The following is a 23,699-nucleotide window of genomic DNA, read 5'->3' as shown; positions in this document are numbered from 1 at the left end:
AAGGGGCATCCTAAATCAATTGACACACAGTGTTTCCTCGCATTGTACATCATATTATGAATTTTGGCCTCCCTTCTTCAGTGCTCTTCCTTTTCACTTTGTAGTAGAAGTGATATATACTAGTTATTCAGTACATTAGTCCTTGCAGGTTTTTTCTTGATTTTATTTTTTTAATGATTCTTCCTTCAAACAGCAGTCACAGAAGATTTCCTTCCTTCCTTTTACAATTCGGTGTATTTTCAGCCATTATGTACTGCTTAAAAGAATATGCACAGCAGTCTCTTGGTTTGTCCGCAGACTTTTTCGAGGCTCAATAATATTGAGAAAAGCACGTTGCAGAAATCGTCACTTGAGGTCTGTTATAATTGTAGTGATTAATGTACAGTCAAAATGTCGACAATAGCATTTTTAAAGATTAAGGGCATTGAAAATATAACCATCAAATGACCTAATAGGAAGAATAAGTGAAGTCATTTGTTCGTCCTAACAAACTTTTTTAAGGTACTGGAGTCCAATGAAAGCAATGAATATTCAACTATGATAGACCTACTTCCTCAACGATCTGGCCTACTCACTGTATATGCCCGTGCTTTCGTATGGTTGTGTTTTGGTGGATGATATGTATCGCACCTGTTGGTAGCAGGGCCCCTCAATGGATTTCTTGGCTTGGGAACCCAGGCCCTGTAACTACTTCATATCTGGATGTGCAACCACTGCTACCTTTTGTATTGATGGATACTTTTAATATGGCTTGTACTTTTGTAAGCCCCATGTTACATTTGAGTTGGCCGAGATTCCCAGGCCCTTTTAGTATTCCACCAGGACTCAGCACCAGTTTTGACAGCGACATCACAAGCTTAGTTGCACCCATCTCAGCAATGCCAGCACCTTCATCCTCCTTGGGAGACCTTAAGTCTCTCCTATAAAATCACAACAACCCAAACTCTATGGCTCTTCTAGAAAAAAGTGGCCTCACCCAGAACTTTACGGAACTCGCCCACACCACCAGAACCCTATTAGACCTGACATTCTCCTCAGTCAGAACCATCACAATTGACAAGCCAGCAACTATGACCAGGACATACCACGTCCTCGTTAGTTTCAACATATCCACCCTGCACCACCTTGACTTACAACCATCAGTCCTATCCGAAGCAGTTGGAAAATCCTCTCAGAAGAGGACTGGGCTTCTGCACACCAGCAGCTTGCTGAAAGCCATCAAGAACATTACGAGCTGCATCACTGCACACACTTACAGCCCGGCTTCCCTCAAGTGCATCCCAATACAAGAGCCCAACCTCAGGACAGCTGGTACTTTGGTGTGCTTTTTTGAGACAAAAACATATTTTTGCTTTTTGCCAATGTTTGTTACAATGGTGAGGGCTCAGCAGCTCACACAACAGTAACGTTTTAAGACAAGCCATGTCAAAACAAGATACTCTTTGACAAAACCAATGTCGACCTATTGGCTTTGCCAATGCTTGTTTATTTTCATGTTTCCCATAATCTTGTTGAAACTGGTTGCACTAACTTTCCATTATGAATATGTTTTGGAAATACTAACATACATCTACATATTTTATTAAATGATGCTTCAAAGAAATGGTACCTCAAATTTCACAGTAGTTTAGCAAAATGTTTTTTTCCTAGTTGCATTTTTTTGTGAACATTTTATTTTGAAAGCAAATAATCCTCAACCGTACTTGCATTCTGGGAGCATTATACATAGCCTCACATTGTTAAACTTTGCAAATTTGCGTACTCTTTTTTAAAAAAAAATTTTAATTTTTTTTTTTACTGGAACCACTGTCGGTAGTGCAGTTTGAGCTTACAACATTTATTTAGAATGCTCACCCTAATAATAAAGGCTTTGCATTAATGAACCATAAGTACAAGTTCAAACCGCATTTTCATAAGGACACAAATAGCACCTCAACTGCATACAAATCCCATTCGTGCTCCCATCATGTGGTACTGAAAATTGGCAGCCGATGGGTTTGTGCTGCAAGGGGTCGGGCCCGCTTGTCCCAAGGACAAAATAAACTTGACAACTTGTTGTTGTTGACCCCAAACAATATGTCCTGGCCATCGGGCTAGAGGAGTTGCACACCCCTGGTTCCTCATTTCAAACTCTAATATACACACACACTTGCTCCCCACCTGCATAACTAAGGCACCACCTACATCTCCTTCCACTAGCCACCCAGACACTGCCACTCTGCAGGACTCCTGCTAGCACACATACCACACATTTACAGAATCCGATCAGGAAGATGAGTGTTCTCTTGCATCGCTCCAAAAGCGTGGCTCGACCTCCCACTCCTCATCAGAGCCTCCACTTCTCTTCTGGAATTCCACAATAATCTGAAGACCTGGCTTGTCAATTAACCACCAGGATACCCTCGCTTGTGATAGCTTTACAAATACAAGCATTGGCAGACTAAAGCTCTGGATTTGCCAATGCTTGACTAAGTTTGTGGGTAAGTTTACTGCTGCTGCACTAATGTAGTGCTTTGTGATGGCCTATTTATTTTTCAGAGCACCACGAATGGTATGCATTCAGCTCTTTTTATATTGAAATATATGTACCAGTGAAAATTATTGTAGGGCAGTTTGGCTAGGTTAAAGGCAGTCGCAGCTCTGCCTCTGGCGGACACTCACTGCCCCAACCTTTACCTTCAAGTGCACCTTCCCAACATAATTTTTGAAGTTTAGTGCACTTTCAGGGTTTAAGGGAAAAACCAAGACAGCATATTTTAGCATATTTTTACTCCTGTTTTTCCAGTTCCATTGATACAAGTTTGAATCCACTACAGGATCAAACAATAACTGAGTTAAAATCAAATACTGGTTTCAGGTGATACTTTATTATTGAAGGCTGTAAAATGCTACTTTCTATAAAGTCCTTATTACTCTCTTATTACTCTCTTGCCCTTCCTGTCCGTTAGCTGATGAAAGTACTGCACTTGTGTCACACTGTAGAGGCTGTTTGTATAAATGCAAACCCTCACCTAAATGAATCTTGCTGCTTTCCCTTGCATTCAACAGTGAAGTTGTTCAGAATAAATATTCGTAATGCAAACGTTTTTTTATCTCTTCCAGTTTATGTCAAATACACAAAGGGTGCCCTTGCCAAAAGGGAATCAATAGTTAAGAATGGCAGTTTGGTTGTGACCTGAAAATATTAGGAGCCAAAAGGTGTGGGTATTTATTTATTCTAAAGGAGTAGTAATTTCTAAAATATTGGCATCTCACAGATTTTCATTCAATCAATATATAAGTGGTGAAGTTATCATTTGGCTTGTGAATGTGTAGGTTGTATGCTTCACTGTCCTGTCCTTTAGGCTAGTCCTGTCATGTATACCCCTTTTTATATACATTGTCCCACCCACACGACAATAACTGTTCTGAAACAGGTGACCTCTTACCTAGTACTACATAAGTTGAGCGCACAAAGTTTAGAGATTCTAGAATTTTTTTTTTGAACTCTCAAATCTATATATTATTCATAACGAAACATGCGACAGTAAAACCACTATTGACCTTTTACTTGGTAGCTTGCTTCTATCTCTTTGACACTAGGCTTTTAGTATTCTATCCTAATCCCTGTACCTTATGTACATAAACATGCCCTCGGGCACGGCATAGTACTGTATAAGGGGCACCCCCTTTTTTTCATCCTTGGCCACTAGCCAGCTGTGCATGATCGCATTTGTTTGGAAAAACATTTGATTGTTTTTAAAACAGTACAGTTATGACTGTTTTCAAAACATATTGATTTTAGAAGAAACCTTGGAGTGATCACTCTAGTATATGAGACCCGTATTCCCCCCACAAATTAGAGGAGAATTCCTTCCACGCTGACACTGGGTCCTGCATTCTGAATCTTCGACATCCCTTGCGGGGTGTCATCCTCTAAGCAGAGACGGGGTCCTTCATTCCCAACCATCAGGTGAGGGGGTTGGTTCATCCCTAGGGAATTCTTGGCTAGAAACATACCTATATATCTACACACATATACATGCTACACTTACATATCAAGGTTAGGTACTCTTAGGCAAATTACTTCGGAAGCGCATTATAGGATTCTGCAAATACTACTGTTTTATTTGAACTGTATATGTTCATCTTTTTAGCAGTATGGTAGACATTTATATACTATTTACCATATTAGTACTTGCGATTTCTTTCGTATGCTTCTGTCTCCTGATTGCTGTAGCAAACATGTCTTACACAACACTAACGCTGGACCAATAAATACTTTTTGGAATGTCCTGATTGCCCTCTTGTTTACTGTCTGAGAATAAGTAAGAAGGAGTGACTGAGCGAAAAGTACTGCACTGTTTTCCACGATCCATGAGGAATCAGGGTTGTCATGTTCAGTGTTTGCCAGAAACTACCTACACCACTGTAGGGTACAGGGGGGTGGTAGTGGCACTGTAGAGCTAGCTGGTCTAATAGCTGACATATTCTGTGGGGGTTTCCAGAAGCGGTTTGGACACAAAGCCCTCAGTTTAGGTCATCCAAAATGCGCAGGTTGGGGATTCCTAGGAACTACACAACATCACATGGCACAGATTGGGTAAATCATCTCTAATTCTACTTACATTTGTATGGCCACCTTTTTGAAATTTCACCCCTTAAATCTATTGTGAATGGTAGAATTAGAGTTTTTAAATGTATGCTTATAGGTCTTACTATAGAAGGTAAAGCTGATCCACGTTGGAGCTATACATCTTTCGGTGACCGTATAATATTTACTTTAGTGCTTTTGTAATCCTAGGAGGATATGTTCTGTGTAGACGGCCACCTAGGAAGCCATTTCGAAACCTTCTTCATGGACCACATTATCCCACAAGAACAAATCAGAATTTTGTCTTATGGTAAGTCTTACTACAACTTTACCTCTGTGATTTGGGTGAACACTTTTAGGTACATCTATTTAGTATGCTCTTTTTAAAATAAAGCACCAACACCACTTTATTTATTGTGTCATACTGTCTCTAAGTTTCTAACCCCCTTCACCTCCTGGAGTAAGCTAGGACTGTTCATTCTTGTGACACTGATAATATAGTACATATAAAGAAGCACTAGTTTATCCAGTTTGATTACATTCGTATTTATGAATGAGAGATGTGGAGATCTTCAGCTCATTATACCCATTTGTTTTTGCATTCTGTCTATTGGTATGTGGCACTGGTAGTCAGTGGTTCTCTAGTACAGTGCATATCACATTTTGGTGAATATATTAAGGAAGTTCCTTGCACATCCAATACATGATGTTTTCTTGTTCGTATGTCTTCTCTGTTGGATAACAAGATGCAGCTCATATCTCTGTTTTATTCACACACAGTCCATCTATGTGTTTCATACATTTTTGTGTTCTTTCATTGATAGATATAAAACCACTATGAAAAACGTTTTCAATATGTACTCTGCATTAATTCCATGTTTTAAATTTATACTACGGATTCCTACTTTTTTTAAATTGCCAATCTTTAATGGCGTAATTACAGATAATGTCTAGTATGATTCCATGTGCAATTGTTGTTGGCTATCACTTGCTTGGCAGCACCTCATTGCAGATGATTATCTTGTCTGGGGTGATTATATTGCTGACGTGTTGTAAATCTGCGATATGAATGGATAGCATTTATATATTAGTTTGCACGTTCAGTACAGTTATGTCCTTCCCCTCTGCTGTATGTCTAGTGGACTAGTTTGATTCTTGCAACTGTAAACTGCCTTAATTCGAGGGTGTGCTTTGGTCAATTCCATCCTGCCTTTTCTCATCCTCTTTGCTGTGGCACAGTACTCTTATTATGCCAAGTACATAGTAAATGTAAGGAGTTACTTTGTGTTAATTTGAAAACAACTAAACTTCCCTACAGTGAAGTTCTGCAGAATTGCCTAGGAAAGGAAATTATTTATGACTGAAATATGAGGCTGTTACTTTCTTATGGAAAATCCAATACGAACCTTGACAATAAACCACTGCTGACATACTCCACTCAGTTGTAATATTAATCTAGGTGTTGTCAAATAACTTGTGTTGTAACTGCCTAAGAATGTTTACAGCTAGATATGAACTTCAACTTTTTTGTCACTCAAGAATGAATGTGAGGGAGAAGCTGGAGGAACCTGCTGAAGATGAGGCGATTGAATCGGAGGAAAACCTTAAATTTGGTTAAAGAGCTTGATGCTTTTCCCAAAGTTCCTGAAAGCTATGTGGAGACGTCTGCCAGCAGGGGAACAGGTAACAATAATGAAATAAATTGAATATGTTTATTTGGAAAGGGGCAAACTATGTCATTATTTATTAACTTCATTAATCCAGTTTTTACCATGCCCTGCATTAAAGCTAATTTGCTTAAATTGCCAGAAAAATGTATCACTTCTTGGCACTATATAAAAGAACAAAATGGAAAACACCATGGTGTAAATTTCGATTTATCACTCTCTCTCACTACCTTGTTCTTCTCTGTTTCCACACTGAGAGCCGCTGCCAGCACAAACTAAAATTGCCTATGTCCCTGCAGAGACTCTTCACTGGCAAGGTAGATAGAAGTGTGTGACACTGGGGTATCACCCGCATTCCCATGCTTTTTAGATGAGCGTGCCGGGGTGAACATAATGGGTGTTCCTTTTGATTTTCTCATGGTCTATATATGATACTGTGAGAAGATGCAACTTTTTGCATTGTCACCAACATTTTATTCAGAATTTTATTGCTAATTGTTATACTCTACCTACTGGTGCGCCGTTGTCCAGTGTATATGCTCTGACCCCTAAATACGATTAAATTGACTTATCCCTACTTGACTTATTTATGTTACTCATTAGTTGTGCAAATGCATATAATGAACTGCTGCAAATGAAAGTCAAAGTAGTAAACCTAAAAATATGAAAATGCTAACCATGTAACCATGTAAAAAATGAGGAGTTAAAAAATCAAGGAGGGTGAAAAACGTAAATGTTCAATGTCTGTAAAAATAGTAAATATAATACAGACCAGCACGTCATGCAAGCTAAATACTATGAGCTCTAACCTGTTAATAAATATATAATCATATTGCAATCATGCAATAGTCTACATTTATTAGGCTTTCATAATAACACCACTGCAAGCACTACGGCACAGTAACTGTAGAAAAATGCACCCTGCAATAAAAGCTGTAGTGGGATGTATGCCATTGCTGAAGGAGCAATAATAAAATCCCCCTCCATTTGTGAATTAACAAAGTAATAAGACCCCTAAGTAGCCCTAGAATTGGGATTCAAAGGTTAATGCTCATAACACTCAGGAATCTGAGAGTGTCAGAGAAGGAAATAATCTGTCTCCCTGCCTCCCACTGGTCTTTAGAGATCTGGTGTAAGCATCAGATCAGCATCTCTACAGCACCCGATTCATACCTGTTGTTTTTCACTGTTCAAATCTTCAAAATGAAGCCCTACATAACAATAGTATCATAGCCATTGTGAGAAATTGGGGGTTCTTGATGGCAGTGGTATGCACCCTGTCCAATTATGGACCATTCCTTCTAGTCAGGGTAAGGGAGTTGCACACACAAGATAACCCTTGCTCACCCCATTGGCCGCTTGGCACGAGCAGTCAGGCTGATCTTAGAGGCAATGTGTAAAGCATTTGTACATAAGCCACACCACTAAAAGCCAATTTCTCACCCACTGCGCCGATATTTTAAAAATTGATCGATAGGAATACCGGATTACGAGGTCTCTTCTCTTCCATCCTCCCTTCCGGCTAAGCTCCCCTCCCTGTTCCACCGCGGGTAACCAATCCCGATTAAGTGGAGGGAGGAAGCACCGGTTCGCAGTCTAGCTCTTTCTACAGAAGGCCACATAAAAAGCCATGCAGAGCGGAGCGCGCAAAGGCAAGCCCGTCTGCGCCAGACCGAGCCACGGGTCCAGAACCCCTGCTCCTGCCCACCCCCCAGCTCACCACCAATATTCCCGGGACCACCTCCTCCAAATTAGAAAAACCCCAAACATACAGTGCAAACACTCCATTGCTCCAGAGAACAAACAGCAGAAATGCCCCCATTGCCCCTACAAACTCTCCGCAAAGATAAGCAATGAAATGAAGGAGGATAGCCCATTGAACATGGTACTGCTTAATTGCAGGTCTCTGCCAAAGCACGCAACAGAAATCGCCTTACTAATACAAGACACCACACCTGATGTACTATTCCTCACGGAAACATGGTTAGCTTCCAGCTCAGACCCAGACATAGTTAAAGCTCTTCCCCAGGGATACCTAATCCAACGTATCAACAGAATAGGTAGCAAGGGTGGAGGGATAGCCATCATATACAAAGACCATCTCACATGTCGCATCTTAGGCAGCCCCCTCCTCGACTGCGAAAATGCCCATTTCTCCATCATGCTCACCCCTTCACTCACATTCGTCGGCATTCTCCTTTACCGTCCACCGGGAGCCCTGGTACAATTCTGCAGCTCACTGCTAGAATAAGCGATAAACTTAGCCAGTACATCCTCTAATTTTAATCTGTTAGGAGACTTCAACCTCCATTTTGACAGCCCCCAGGACATAACAGCCAACGACCTTATCCGCGACTTCGCAGCCTATGAGCTACATCTAAAAGTTCACCAAGCCACCCACATTAAGGGGCACCTCCTGGATCCAATCTTCCCTAACATCACAGGACTGAAAAGAGAGAACCCCATCCCTGTTCCCTGGTCGGACCACTTTTTAATCCCCCTCGAATGGCAATCAGCAGCTCCCCACCCGATGGCATCAATCTCTCGCACTCAAGCCCGCCATTGGCCTAAACTAAGAACGGAGCAATGGACACAAGAGTTGCAAAACACTACACCCTCACACCACCCCAACCCCACAATAGCCAACCAATACATGGATAAAAAATGCACTCAACAAAGTACTCCCTACCAGACCCACAACATATAAAGCAAGCTCGAACAAATCCCTCTAGTTCACGTCTGAACTAGGCAAATTGAAACAACAATGCAAAAGGCTGGAAAGAAGTTGGAGGAAGGATTTTTCAATGGATAAAAAATACAACTATAGAGCATCTATCATCATTTATAAAACCGCACTTAAAACAGCACAGGCATCCTACTATGAAAGCAAAATATCAGCCGCCTCCAATGCCCCCAAAGAGATTTTTTAAATTGTCAAAAAACTTATGAAGTCCCAGAACCTCCCCAGGTTCCCGACCCCTCAGGCGGTCGCGTTGAGAAGCTAGCAGATTTCTTCTCTACAAAAATCAAGTCTATACTGAACGCCCTCCCACCGGCAAACAATGAATACCCCGTAAGGCACATGGCAGCAGCACCCCAGAATACTCTCCCTAAACTGGAATCCTTCAACCCACTTACCGAGGAACTCCTCCCCTCCATAGTTAATTCAATTAAGAGCGGTTCTCCGCTAGACCCGGCTCCCTTCCACATATTAAAGACCGCCATGACCACCCTAACCCGTCCTATTGTTAATCTAATCAACACCTCCCTCGATTCAGGCATAGTCCCCCAGGACTGGAAAACGGCAATGTTCAAAGCCCTATTGAAGAAACCTCACTTAGACCCTATGGCATTTACTAATTACCGACCCATCTCCCTCCTCCCTGGCATTAGTAAAGTGGCGGAAAGACGCGTCAACCGCCAACTTTCAATCTATTTAGAAAACCACAAACTCCTCCACGACTCCCAGACGGGCATTCGACCAGGCTAGGGCATGGAGACCGCACTGATGGCGGTGGCGGAGGAGTCCAGAAAGATCTTGGACACCGGAGGGTCCGTCGCCATCATCCTCCGTGACCTCAGTGCAGCCTTCGATACGGTGAACCACCGCTCCTTGACATACTGACTCGAAAAACTTGGAGTAACAGGAAAGGCTCTTTCCTGGCTAGAATCATTTCTAGAAGGTAAATACTTCCAGGTATTTGAAGGTTCTATGCAGTCTCGCCCACTACCTCTTAAATGTGGGGTCCCTCAGGGCTCGTCCCTGAGCCCAACCCTTTTTAACGTTTACATGCACCCACTGGCTGAAATAGTTTCACCCTTCGGCATTCAACTTATCAGCTACGCCGACGGCACGCAGCTAGTGGTGGCATTGTACCAGGTGAAGCAAGATCCTTCAAACCTGAGCTCCTGTCTTGAAGAAGTCACCAAATGGATGAATGCATCACATCTAAAACTCAATGGTGATAAGACAGAGCTCATGGTGCTAGGCAATCAAGCAACCTTCAACCCAAACTCCTGGTGGCCACCATGCATGGGTCCTGCTCCAACCCCAAAAAACGAAATAAAAAGCCTAGGCGTCTGGCTCGACAAAGAACTCACTTTCCGAGCCCAAGCCAGAAAAATAGCAGCGAGCTGCTTCGGCTTGCTGAGGTCAACACGTAAGACACTGCCCCTCTTACCAGAGTGCTCTAAGAAAACCCTAATCCAGGTTCTTATTCTATCAAGACTGGATTATGGAAATGCCCTTTACCTAGGAGCCCCCACTTCGGTGACAAGCAAACTCCAGGTAGTACAAAACGCCGCCGTGAGACTACTCACTGGCACGAACAACCGCTCCTCAGCCAAACCAGCCTTGAGAACACTCCACTGGCTCCCGATGCAAGAGAGAATCCAGTTTAAAGCTCTATGCATAGTTCACAAAAAACTCCAAGGAAAAGGTCACCCTGCCCTCAATAACCTCATCAAACCCTACAAAGCAGCTAGGAGCCTCCGCTCCAACGATCTTCATCTGGTTGAAGTACCCAGAATCAGGAGGTCCCGCATTGGGGGACGTCGTTTCTCATATAATGCTTCCAAACTCTGGAACTACCTGCCCATTAACAACCGCCAAGAAGTCAACCACCTCTCATTCCGTAAACAATTAAACCTGGTTATTTCCGTAAACACCTCTCCTGGTCCTCCGCACATCCGCAGCGCTGGGATGCCCTAGGGTAGCCATGCGCTATACAAGAGCATATACAATACAATAAGCCATACAGCAATGCAGTGAACACACTACAAATGGACACCACACCAGTTTAGATCAATGACCAATCTTTATCTAAACCAAACAACACCAAAACTACAAAAACCCAACATACAGAACTCAAGATATCACTTTTTGAAGGCTTAACAATTCTGCCCATAGAACTCTATAGATAGGGTGATTTTAGCATAAGTACCTTTTGAGTCAAACTCCAAGCCGAAAAACAGCTGCAAAGGAGAGAAGCGTTAGAAAACACAATGATGCATCGGTTCTGGAGTCCCATGGGGAAGTGAAGCGTCAGTTCTGCTGTACGCAGGAGAAGTGTTGCGTAGATTCCTTACTTCGAGAAGAAGCGATGTACCAAAATCTGAAGACTATTCCGGTCTGCGTGTTGAAAACTTGGCATACAGGTACGATACGTGAAAATCCAGGTGCTCTGGAGTCAAAGCGGTGGTGGCAAAACTGGCACTGCGTTGATTCATCCAGCCGCAGAGAGGTGCATCGATACCTTCATCTACACGGCAGGGCCTGTGTTGGAGTCAGAGCTGGGTTCTCGAACATCAGAGACACAGTGCTCGGGACTCAGGAAGTGGATTCCATTGTAGGTAAAGTTGTATTTTCCATGAACATGAGTTGGGGATCAAGTCACTTTTTCCTACCTCCGTTAGGAAAAATGCCACTGCGGTAAAGTGTTATTTTTCTCTTAGTTTTAAAAATGTAATTAAATGTAAGTATTTAAAGCAGATTTTGATTACCTTGGCGGAAATGTAACTTAATAACTGTGTATTGTGTAGACCTCATCTGCCTCCTAGTCATGCTCAGAGGCTGAATGCACATCCCCCCCCCCCCCCCTGCCCCCCCCCCACCCACCCCCGGCTGCTTCCCTCCTGGATGTCAGGACCACACAAGTCTTACCTTCTGCTTGTAGAGTAGTCTCGCAGGGATGACCTGACCAACCTCCACCGTCTCCCACCTGCTCCCCTGCCCTAGTTTATTACCTGACCGGGGGGGTGGTGGTGGAGGCCGGGGGAAGGAATCCTAAAGGTGTTGGCGTTTTTTTCAGTGCTAAGGCCCAATGTTGATGGGGGAACTTTTCCTGGATGACTGCCTGTAAGCACAAACTAACAGGTAATTAATGCTGCCCTCGCAAGCACACATACATACACACTCTGAGTAAAGAAGTTGGGGAAAACAGCTATAGTCACCTAGAATGCTGCTCTCTACTGGATCTTGCAGTATGTTCATACACTCCAAAAGAACATTAAGAGGCGCACCTGGACTGATAAAGGAAATAATGAATATAGCGGATTCCACGCAGATGTAAATAAGGAACCAAGTGCTCCTATGAACAGAGTAAACTGGAAAGGTAATGCTCCTGCGTTTGCCACCATATACAGAAAGCAGAAAGGCAACTTTTTCCTGTGCTTATCCCCAACTACACCGGATTAGTTAGTGCTTCTGTACTTTTCCCAAAGTAAATGGCTGATATCGTGGCCAAGCACTCCTGTGCTAGCCACGCCAACGAAAAAACACCCACGAGCTCCTGCGCTAGTGCAGTCAATATATGTCCGGGCCTTGAGTGGAGACTACTGTATACTTGGTAATGTGCTCTTATGCGAGTTACGCTGAAGATTGCACCGGCACTCTTGTGCCTAATCCACAGCGGAATACCAGTAACAGAAGAAGCCATGAAGGAAGAGAATTTGCAAAGGTTCAGACTCCACTTCGCTTGCTTCCAGAATCGGAAGCACTGAGGGCTGAGCACCGCAGGTCCTTATGCGGTCTTACCTGGCAGTGCCCTGGTGGTGACCTAAGTTTTTGCTTCCAGGTTGAGGAAGCTAGACCGCTAACCTGCATGCCTATGAGCTCACTCACTCGGACATCGCACAGGAACAATGACACTGGAGGAAAGTGGCTTGGCCTTTGGCAGCAGTAAGGTAGGAATAGTATCAACAGTGGCTATTTAGAGATTAGTTAACCACCTGGCAGAAGGATAGGGACAGATGACAACAGAAAGGGAAGATTGAAAAGCCCTTTCTTTAAATTGGAAATCTCAAAAGGGACTGTGAACATTGTTTCCCAGAGCCATGCTAGACTTTGTGTCTCCGAAGAAAGGAAAACCTGTTCCAACACTGACAAATAGGAGGGACACATCTTCATAGTGGAGTGGCAAGAAAGAGAAACTGTGCTTCTATAGTTGTAAGAAGGCTACGCAGTTTTTGTTGAGGGACGTTTTGGAAGATTTGCAGTAAACAGAGATTGGAATTGCTGAAAATGGAGCTATGAATTCAGTTAGAAAGTAGCCAGGCTGGGGGGCGCACGGCAAGATGGCCGCACTTATGTGAGGCTCTGCCTGACCAAGCAACTATCCGCCAAACATCTGCTTCATCCATGAGATTTATACATGGCCACTGATGTGGGTAGCCTTCCTGAGCCCTGCGGCAGAATTTTAGGCTGTCTGCGGCGTCCATCGACCCTGTAGGCCGGATTGTGGAAGAAAGCCTCGTCCTACACACGAGGCCCTTACAACATGGCGGTCCGCCTGGAGTGAGGAATCTGACCGAGCTACACCCTATCACTGGCGTACATTCCTGGCATAATTGCATCCTTCCTTTGCAAGCGGAGCCGGTTGGACATCTGAGGGCAGCGCAGTACAGCGCGGACCCCCCCCCCCGGGTCTCAAAGAGCGCCACGTGTTCCACTCCGTGACATCTACCGGGGTGAGTGGCCTGGAGCGGTGCGGCGAGCGGAGCATCGGAGGAGCGGCGGCCCAGTTACGGGAGAGCATACATTGGATCTGCCGAGGATCTTCGCTATGCCCCTGGGACATCTCCGGTGCTGGCAGTGGTGAGTGGGGTTGGGATTTGGTGGAGGCCGGGGTCGCGGAGGCGGTGTTAAGCCTCGCACTAAGATACCCCCTGCAAGCTGTGGTCGGCGCTGGGGGGTGCGGGCGGCAGGGACGCAGCTGACATCGGATGGAGGAGCAAGAGGGGCTGCTGCTGCGAAGGTGCAGTTCTGGCCGTTAGCACAGACGGCGGGAGCCGCGAGCGCGCTCCGGACCTGGGCCGCGGATCCCCGGCCTCGATTAGTGGCAGGCGGGAGTTGGGCACTGCGGACCACACGCATCACCCGCTCCAGGCGGCTGACACAACTGACTTGAGAGTGGTCTGAGGCACGAGTCTGGATGCACAGTACAAATCCTGCTGGCCATAACGTGATTAACTGCATGCTGCTGAATTCGATATTCTAACAGAAAGGAGCTGTATCAAGGGAGGACATCTTTGTAGGCGGCAAAGGGTGCAGTGCGAACATTAAGGACCTACACTGCCTTCTTGAGCCTGGAGGATAGGGTTTTGTGGCTGCCGAGTGAGGACACACCTGTTAAGGGCAAATAGTGGTGACATTGGTTGCTTGCTGGGCCTTGGGCCCCTGTAGTCTATGTATCTTAAAGACTGGGCCTACGATTTAAACCTCATCATGGGTCGACCAGACAGGGGCCAACCGAAAATAACTTTTGAGTCGCGTCGGCCGCCCAAGTCATCGCAAAGAACTGCTTCTGACTCGGAGACTGGAACGGCAGCGGGGGGCCCACCAAGTCTAGAGGCCACGTTGCTAGCCATGCAGAAGTCACTACAATCTATCAAGGGGGCCATGTCAGTGGTAAATCACAGGCTAGATCACATGTCCACGCAGCTTGAGAAGCAAAACGCGCGTATGGGGGAGATGGAGCAGAGGGTGTCAGCCACAGAGGATGGTTTAACAACGGTATCTGACAAGGCACTGAATATGGAACGGGTCCTCTCCATTATTCAAGCAAAGAATGAGGATTTGGAGGGGCGTTCGCGACGCAATAACCTCCGCGTCACAGGGCTGCCAGAATCCACGAATGTGGGGAATATGGAAATGTACATGGAACGTCTTCTCATGGAACTGAGCAACTATCTCCCATGTTCATTGTAGAGCGCGCTCACCTCTCTCTGGCTGCTCGCCCGGTTCCTGGGGCCCCTCCACGCCCTATAATATCGCGTATCTTGAACTATAGGGATCGGGATGCAATTCTACGAATGGCGAGGGAAAAAGGCACGATAGAACATCAAGGGAACATGCTTGTGTTTTTTCCGGACTTTACAGTTGCAGTTCAGGCGGCAAGGAGGGAATTTGGCACTGTGAAACAATTTTTATGTAAGGAGGAGGTACCATACGCCATGCTGTATCCAGCTCGGCTTCGCATCGGCGCACGTGCAGACAATAAGATATTTACTTCTCCAAAAACAGCGATGGATTATGCTAAGAAACTGAAACGCAAGAAGCGGGACTCAGTTGGGACGCCTGAAGATGATGAGCTGGGAGGGGAAGAGGGCTAGGCGGCTTGATTAGGATATTTGCGGCATTTACCTGCTGTTCTGTTGCTTCCATGCCCAGCCATCTGTTGCATCTGTATGTTAGCGTTTTTGGTTGGGGAGGGCACAATGGCACTCTATGTCGATGGTTTCAGGATTGTCCACTGAATCGAAAATGTCATAATTATAGTGATTTGCATTGCTGCGACTGTTTGGACACGATTTGGTCTGTTCCCCATTATATGCTGTGACTCTCTAGGGGGGTGCAAGAGGTATTTCTATGATGCAGCGCGGGGCCTGGTTGGGCTGCCTCATGCTGCCAGTAGGCATTCGTTTTATTTCTGTTGCAATAGGATGACATACTATTGATGCTTGGTCACCTCCTGTTTTTCGGGAGGATTACGCATCTGCGCCCCATCATATGGGTGTACCCCAACTTTTGGATCAGGTGGGATGGGAGGGGGGGGATAGGTGGGGGTTTGGGATGGCTTTTGCAGGTTTGGGATGCTAAAGTGGGTGGGCAGTTGGGAACGGGTCTGTTTGCTCTCTTCCAGTTCACGGATGGGGACGTTCTGTGTGTGCAGCCAGAGATGGAGTACTTTTGTATCCTGTCAAGGTAATTTGAAGGTGTGCTATTTGAATATATGTCACAGGTTACTGTTTGATGACTTTTAATGAATAGAATGGGTAAAATCACTTGGATTACGTGGAATGTGCGGGGCTTAAATAGCCCAAAGAAGATCAGACAAGTTATAGCCTATTTAAATCGCCATAATGTACAAGTTGCTTTCCTCCAGGAGACGCATCTCACAGGGCAGACTGCAACATCTGTGGCCAAACAATGGGCTGTGGTTCCCCTCGCTTCCACATATTCGACATATGCTAGGGGGTCATAATATATTGATAAAAAAGAATACCCCATTTGAAAGCTTGTATGAGGAAATTGACAAGGAGGGTAGATACATTATACTGAAAGGGAAACTGTGTGGGACTTTGATCACAATGTTAAATGTGTATGGGCCAAATGTAGACGATCCTGAGGTTTATACAGCGCTATGGAACAAGGTATATGCGTTACCACCATCTGCTATTGTATGCGGGGGAGATTGCAATGTGGTTTTGGATCAAGGGGTGGATCGGAAGACATGCAACCCTACACATGCTAAGAAAGCGGCGCAGGCAGTGCGTGATGGCATGACTGACTTAGGATTGGTGGATATGTGGCGATTACAACATTCAGGGGTGAGGGAAGGGACCTGTTACACGTATGCACATAACACATGGTCCCGCTTGGACTATTGGCTGGCGACCCGGGATGTTAACGCTTGGGTAACGAATGTTATGCATTTGACCCGCACATTGTCAGACCATGCACCTGTTCTGATGGAAATGCTTCCTCCGGCATATACACCTGCTCCATTCACATGGAAACTGCAGCCCACGGCTTTGTTAGACCTGGTATTTACAAAAGGCGTTCGTGAAGCTATAGAGAATTACTTTACAGTGAATGTGGGGTCGGTGGAAGATATGGGCACCGTCTGGGAGGCGTTCAAAGTGACCATAAGGGGTGTATGCATAGGCTTGCAGGCTGGGGTCCTTAAATCATTAAGAACCTCTATGGAACGGTTGGAGCATGACCTAATGGGACTGGAACGCCAGTATGATGAAGTTCCGACCGAGTCTCTCCTGGCTGATATACGGTCGAAAGTGGACGAATACAATGAGTTAGATGAGCAGGAGGTGCGGCATTTGTCGAAACGGCGCAGAGCCCGATACTATGGTGAGGGGGATGACCGGGGCGTGGATTGGCCGAACGGATGACGGAGCCTTGGGCCAAATACTGCAGTGTGCAAGAGCTCTCGGTCAGTGACGGACAATGCTGGTATATTGGAGCAGTTCGTCCGCTTACACAAAGACATGTATGGACACAGGAAAACGGCCAATGAGGAAGAGATAGCCCAATACCTTGATGACGTGGCCTTGGTCTGGCTATCAAAGGGTCAGCAGGATTTTTTAATGCATCACCTGACGGCAGATGAGCTTAAAGATGCAATTGCCGCACTACCAAATGGGAAGGCAGCGGGCACCGACGGCCTTCCCGCTGAATTTTACAAAGAATATGCTGACCAGCTGCTGCCTCACCTCACGGCCATGTATGAGGAGGCGTTTGAGCAAAGACGACTACCTGCCACGCTTAGAGAGGCACTAATAGTCGCATTGCCTAAGCCTGGCAAACCCCACAATCAGTGCGAGTCATATAGACCGTTATCACTTATGCATACGGATGTTAAAATCCTGGCTAATGTGCTGGCAACGCGGTTACGCCTGCTCCTCAATGTTATGGTTCTACCAGACCAATCAGGATTTATTCCGTCGCGCTCCACGGCTCATAATCTAAGAGCTCTGTTCGCTGTACTACACCTGCTCAAACCGGACCTGCCGGCTGCGGCAGTCCTGTTGGACGCTGCTAAAGCGTTCGATTCTATTGCATGGAGGTATATGTTTGCAGTGTTACACCATATGGGGGTGCCATTGTTTTTTATTGACTGGATAAAACTACTATACACGGAACCGGTAGCGCGAGTGCGGATTAATGGACATATCTCCGAGGTCTTTCCTATTAAGCGCGGCACCAGGCAAGGCTGTCCACTATCGCCCCTGTTATTTGCTCTGATATTATAGCCATTAGCATGTATACTACGGCAGAGGCATGCAGATTTGGCGCTAAGATTTCGACAATGGCCACTGGCAGTCTCCATGTATGCTGATGACATGGTCCTGTACGTAAGGGAACCGGAACGATATTTAGAAGGGGTCATTCGGGAGTATGTCCGATTTGAGTGGTTCTCAGGCCTGTCCATTAATTGGACTAAATCGATCATATTGCCGCTCACAAGCAGTACTACGTTTGCCCTAAACTTTCCCTTGGAATGGGCCACAGACCTTGTCCGCTATCTCGGAATTTGGGTACACTGGGACCCGCAGGAGGTTATCAGGGCCAATTATGGGGTGGCTCTGTCTAAGCTTGAAGACCAGGTGTCACGGTGGACGCTTTTTCCCTTGTCCTTCGCTGATCAGGTTGCATTGATTAAGATGGCGGTGCTCCCAAAGTTTTTATATCTCTTTGTGAATGTCCCGCTGGCACTAACAGGGAAAAAAAGGTGTTGATCAAGGATGATAGTAGGTTAGGAGACTGGGGGAGGTGCCTCATCTGTTTAATGGACCACTTGTATTTTGTCTGAGAGACATTATTTGAGGTGATTGAAAAGAGAGATGTCCAAGGATTTACCAACTGAAAAATGAAAGAGGTATCCTCAGCATAGCAGTAAATCTTTGTCATGAGTTCGAATTGAGCACGTCAGGTGCACAAGGTATAAATTAAATAGAGTAGGGCACAAAAGGAAGTCCTTGTGGTACCATAAAAGTAAGTAGCGAACATTTGATTGAAAAGGAGGCCATGACCCTGCATGAGAACGTCGATGCAGGAATGATGAGAGACAGTCTAATGCACTGTCTCTCACCCCTACCACTCAAAGTAGATTGATCAGACTGGTTGGGAGACTTTCAAATGCTGCAGATGGCTGGGAGTAGGTCTGCCACATGCTTGTGCTGAGTCAATCCAGATTATTGTTTTATAGGAAAGAAAAAAGATTATTAACTGTAGTTTCTGTGATTTTGAGACCGAAACTAGCATGGAAATTGGACCGAAGTTAGAAAGCACTTGTGGCGCAGTGGTAGCTTTTTATTCCAATGAAGGCATTACTATGGCTTGGTTCCAGATAGATGTAACATTGCCCCAACTTAAATGGTAATTGCAAATATGTGAGATGGCAGTAGACAGCGTTTTCTTGAAATTCAAGAAGAATAACTGGGAAAATGGGTCGACAGGGCAGCCAGATTTGACCATTGACACTTTCTGTCCTCAGATGAGATTTGTAATAGAATGGTGGTGCCTTTGGTTGATAGAGGATTATCAAGCTGCCTGTAGTGATTGCATCCTGAAGAAAGTAATGATTAGTTAATAGTTTCAAACTTGAGGAGAAAGTAGGCAATCTTTGCATCAGGTACTTGATGACGAAATGCCCTTTTCTAGACACTTAAGGAGACTTAAGGACACATAATTCGCTGACTATTTTGAATGTTTCTTTGGTCCTAGTGGAAGTTGTAGTGATTTGGTTTCAGTAGTAAGCAGTATTTGGCAGCAATATATTGTCTATAAGCTAAATAATAAGAATTGTTTTCTGTGCTAATGAATTTACTCCTGTGGTCTTCTTCTTACTGCTTGTATATGTGTTTCAAATTGTTAAGTTCCGAGCTGGACACTAGCATGTGGTCTTCCTCTTTTTGTGATCTTGAAAAGGGACTAGCTGATTATCTGATAATTTGACAAGCACATTGTTCTTAGGTTTGTGATAAGTACGCAAAAGGACATTGTAGTTACTTGGAGAGTGTTGATTTAATGATAACGCTCTAGTTTCTGTGTAGCACAGGTGGAATCCTACTTATAGGCATCCTGTGGTGACGAAATTGGAGAAATGTCTCAATGGTCGGGCCAGATTTGGTTGACAATCTCCGTGATTATATTCACAAAGATGGGGTCAATCATATGGCCTGCCTGGAACAAGCTGAGAAAGCCTGATAGGCAGGCAAGATTCAAGGTTCAAAGTTACCCTAGCTGTCAGATATCTGTTTTACATTGAAGTTGCCTAACAAATGGAATCTCAGGGCTTTCAGAACAGCAGGGAAGATTACATTAATGAGATTTCTGCTGAAATTGGTAATGGAGTCTCGAGAGCAATAAACCCAACTACACACTACAGAGGAAGCTATTGGGAATAAGATTCCTGTCCTGTTAATTGCAGTGGATCCAAGAGAGTAACTTTGAAGTGAGATTGGCTAATGAGCCAATCCCCGTTGCCTGATGGTTGGATTAGTCTCTGTGATAGCTTGTAGTTTTGCGAAATAGCAAGAGCTGTGTCATATTAGGAGTGAATGTTCAGCCACGAGGACTGCTGGAATCCCGTTGGTGCCAAAAAATAAATCCTGACTGTGGTTGGCCTCGTCGTACCTGCTGCACCCGCTGCGTGTGTGCTGTGGGTTGCAGTTTGAGAGTACAAAGCTCTCCCAATCCCAAACCAGAAAACTTTCTAGTGTTTCAGGATCAGTCTCCCCACTTCCGGGCCACCTACCTGCGCACTTCTGGTCCTTTGGCTAGATCCTGGTGTTCCTCTCCGGGTTTGGTTGGGCCTCATGCTTGCTGGTTACTGCATCTTTGTTGGGGTTCTTCGGCGGGATTCCAGCGCTCATCTTTGGACTACGTCGTGGCTCTCACTCGCGGACTCCTGGGTCCTCACTCTTTAGTCCTGCAAAAACAAAAAAGAACAACTAACCAGTCTCTCCTCACTTACAGTAACACAGCATATGCGCTGCCAAAGTCCTTTTCTGAAAGATAATTATAAATACTTATCTAAACATAAGATTCTCGTCCTTGGAGATATGTGTCTTCCTTTTTGCTGATCTTGATAAACAAAGGGTGTTCCTGTAAAACAGAGAAATACAATATTATCCCCCCCCCCCCCCCCCGAAGTTAAGGAGGTACTAATTAAAGTTTCATACTGAATCTATTTGTCTACAACGCTTACTAGCAAGTTGCATGGGGATTTTCTGTTTACTTCAGATCTCCTGATATAATGGGCCATTTTCAGTAATACATAGACAAGAACCACAGATCCCACAAACACAGTTTGATGAGATATAGTGGAAGAAAGGAATTGGTCAGGAATCCTCCTGGCTGCCTGGTTCTATCCTTGAGTGGGAAACATTGTGAGATGCCTTTTTCTTTTCTCTTTGTTTTCCCGTCTTTCCCTAATTTACTACTGTTGCTTTGATTCGGTTTGGTACAGTGAGTGAATAGGGGAAGTCGGGACCTCTTGTCTTACATGTCGTTCCTGCTGATGTGTAAATAAGAGCCTGACAGGCCAGAAGCTCATTGATTTCACATACTTGTTTTGGGAACAAGTGCACGTTAATTAAATACAGAAGATCGATTCATGATAATGTCAAGGCTTGATCCCGGGCTTCTCCAACGAGCTGTTTGTGATCGACTGGTAGCTCTCCAGGTTTAGCAAGCAGCTCTCCCATGTGCAACCCAGTTTACTAAATTTGAAGCTTTAGGTTGGTTGAAATAATTTATGTATACCAAAATTCAAGACAAGAATGTGTGTATTTTCAGAATTCATTGGCTAATGTTTGATAATTCAGTAGTTTTTCTCCAAAGTATATTTAAAGCTGATATTTCAGTGATAAATCATGAGGCATTGTGAAGACTCATTACTAATATTAGTACCATTAAGCCAGCGGCATTGCAGCTTTGGCTGTTGTGTATAACTCACCAAGAGGCATTCCACATTGACAAAGCCTTCTTCGTATTAGTGCGTGCAACTGTGCCTGATGGACTAAGGTGATCACTGCTGGTAATCCTGCAAATCGTAGCCACAAATGTAATCTTGTCTTATGCTGTCACTTTTAAAAGTCTAATGATCTTAGTAGCTCGGGATGACTTTCATTGTTTATAAGTAGCTCTTATTGCAGAAAAGGTTGGAGATCCCCTCTTTATCTGTTGCATGATTTTGTATGAATACCTAGTAAAATCAATTGAGACCATATTGGATTCTTGGTGGCCAGAGGTTTCAAAGAATGTGATTGGACTCTTGAATAGGACTTGATAAGAGTAGCTTTCTTACCAAGTAGCTTGATAGTGCAGCAGGCATCATACTGTACCCTGGGCTGTGCTTGGACAGTGAGGGATGGGCTTACCTTTGGCGCATCAGCAGAGCACCCGTGCCACCATCTTCTGGAAATGCAGTCAACTCATATGAGAAGTTACGTCAGTTGAGAAGAGTGCCGTTCCTTTGTCACAGATCAGGAGTTTGGGTCACACTCTGGATCGTCTGGGATGGAACCTTATGAATAGGGGAGCTTCACTGTTGGCTGTGTAGAATGTAGGCCTTATTTTTTTACGAATGTTGGTATTTGCGTCCTTCGCAATCAATAATCGGTCTCCATGGTTTGTTAATAAAAAGCTGGATATCTTGGACTAGACAGAAGTTGGATTGTGATGGCTGTTACCTAAAAGTCTTGGGATCCCATAATCAGATCTTTTATTTTTTTATTAGTAGATAGTTGCAATAAAACTATATACATTTACGTTAGATCTCCTATACAGATCTAAAGTAAGCTGGTGATTATGAATAGGACCATTAAAAAAAAAAAACTGTGACCTCTTGATCTGTCACTGCAGCGTTGTCTGGACTGTGAGCTCAGTGACTGACTCCCCAGAGCACAAAATTGGGGACTAAAATCCAGCTGAATGTGAAGCACCTGAAGGAGGCAATGTGCAACGTCTGAGGAACTAAATCACCTATTGGCTAACAGTGCCTGTAGATGAGAGTAATGAAATGCAGTGTTTGATTCCTAAATCTGGTACATGCGTTTCTCTATTCAAATGATCTAGCCTTGTGTCAGAATACTCGTCTTGCACTGTTGTGAAAAAAGTATTGTCAATCCAGGTATCAAGGTCTATCTGAAGGGCACTAGATTTCAAAAAGTCATACACACCTTGATGTGGTATTTTGCACTTGATAAATTTACATTTTAGTAATTTCCTGAAGCAGCCAGGCATGATATAGGACTGATGTGAAGCTCATCGTGATAATGTTAAGTACCAAATTATGCACCCAAACAAATAAACCCAATACAACCCTCTGAGTCCTGAATATTGTCCTTAGAAACTGACTTGTAAGATAATGCTACCAATGAATATGCCTGTATAGAATACCTTCTACTGGCTTGGCTGCTTAGAATACCCCATCTTTATGCACAACTCTACTTTAATAGAAATACTATGTTTTTTTGAAAGACTGAACGGTTTGTTCCTTTACGAAGACATATTGATAAATGTGACTAAGAGAACCTCGGCTTAGATTAAGTCAAGCCCTTGTTCTGTTTTACTCTCCGATATGAGGTGGGTATATTGGAATCATTCTGCAGGCTACCTCTTCTAAATATTGCTTTCCATTTATCTTTGTTGTAGATTTCAGTTATATCAAACATTCCAACTCCCAAAAAAGCAGAACAACTTCCACAATTTTAGCAATGGAATGAAATTTCCAAAATGTTTACTGAAGCTTCCACATGAGTGAATACCACTGTACCTTCCATATACTTATGTCTTGTGCTGTTAACTTGCAAGCAGGACCAGTTTGACAATGAAAGCTTATGGACATTTGTGAACAGAAATAAGACTAAGTGTACACAGTTCATGGCTCAATTTGCGCTTATTCTTTTTTTTCAGTGTGTCGTGCATTTAGATT

At 44.3% G+C, this 23,699-nt stretch overlaps 1 protein-coding gene across 2 annotated transcripts in view; it reads left to right on the top strand.

Moving 5' to 3' along the window:
• The window catches only part of ERGIC2 (ERGIC and golgi 2), a 278,318-nt gene that overhangs the window by 16,413 nt on the left and 238,206 nt on the right, over positions 1–23,699 (top strand). For both annotated transcript variants that reach the window (XM_078673761.1, XM_078673762.1), the window contains exons 2-3: positions 4,784–4,883; positions 6,113–6,256. In XM_078673761.1, the coding sequence (XP_078529887.1) occupies positions 6,151–6,256 (106 nt within the window). In that variant the 5' untranslated portion in view covers positions 4,784–4,883; positions 6,113–6,150. The remainder of the gene's footprint in view (positions 1–4,783; positions 4,884–6,112; positions 6,257–23,699) is intronic.

The sequence above is a fragment of the Lissotriton helveticus genome, chromosome 1_1, assembly GCF_964261635.1.
Source record: "Lissotriton helveticus chromosome 1_1, aLisHel1.1, whole genome shotgun sequence".
In the NCBI taxonomy this organism is placed as follows: domain Eukaryota; kingdom Metazoa; phylum Chordata; class Amphibia; order Caudata; family Salamandridae; genus Lissotriton; species Lissotriton helveticus.
This window is presented reverse-complemented; position numbering and strand designations above follow the sequence as displayed.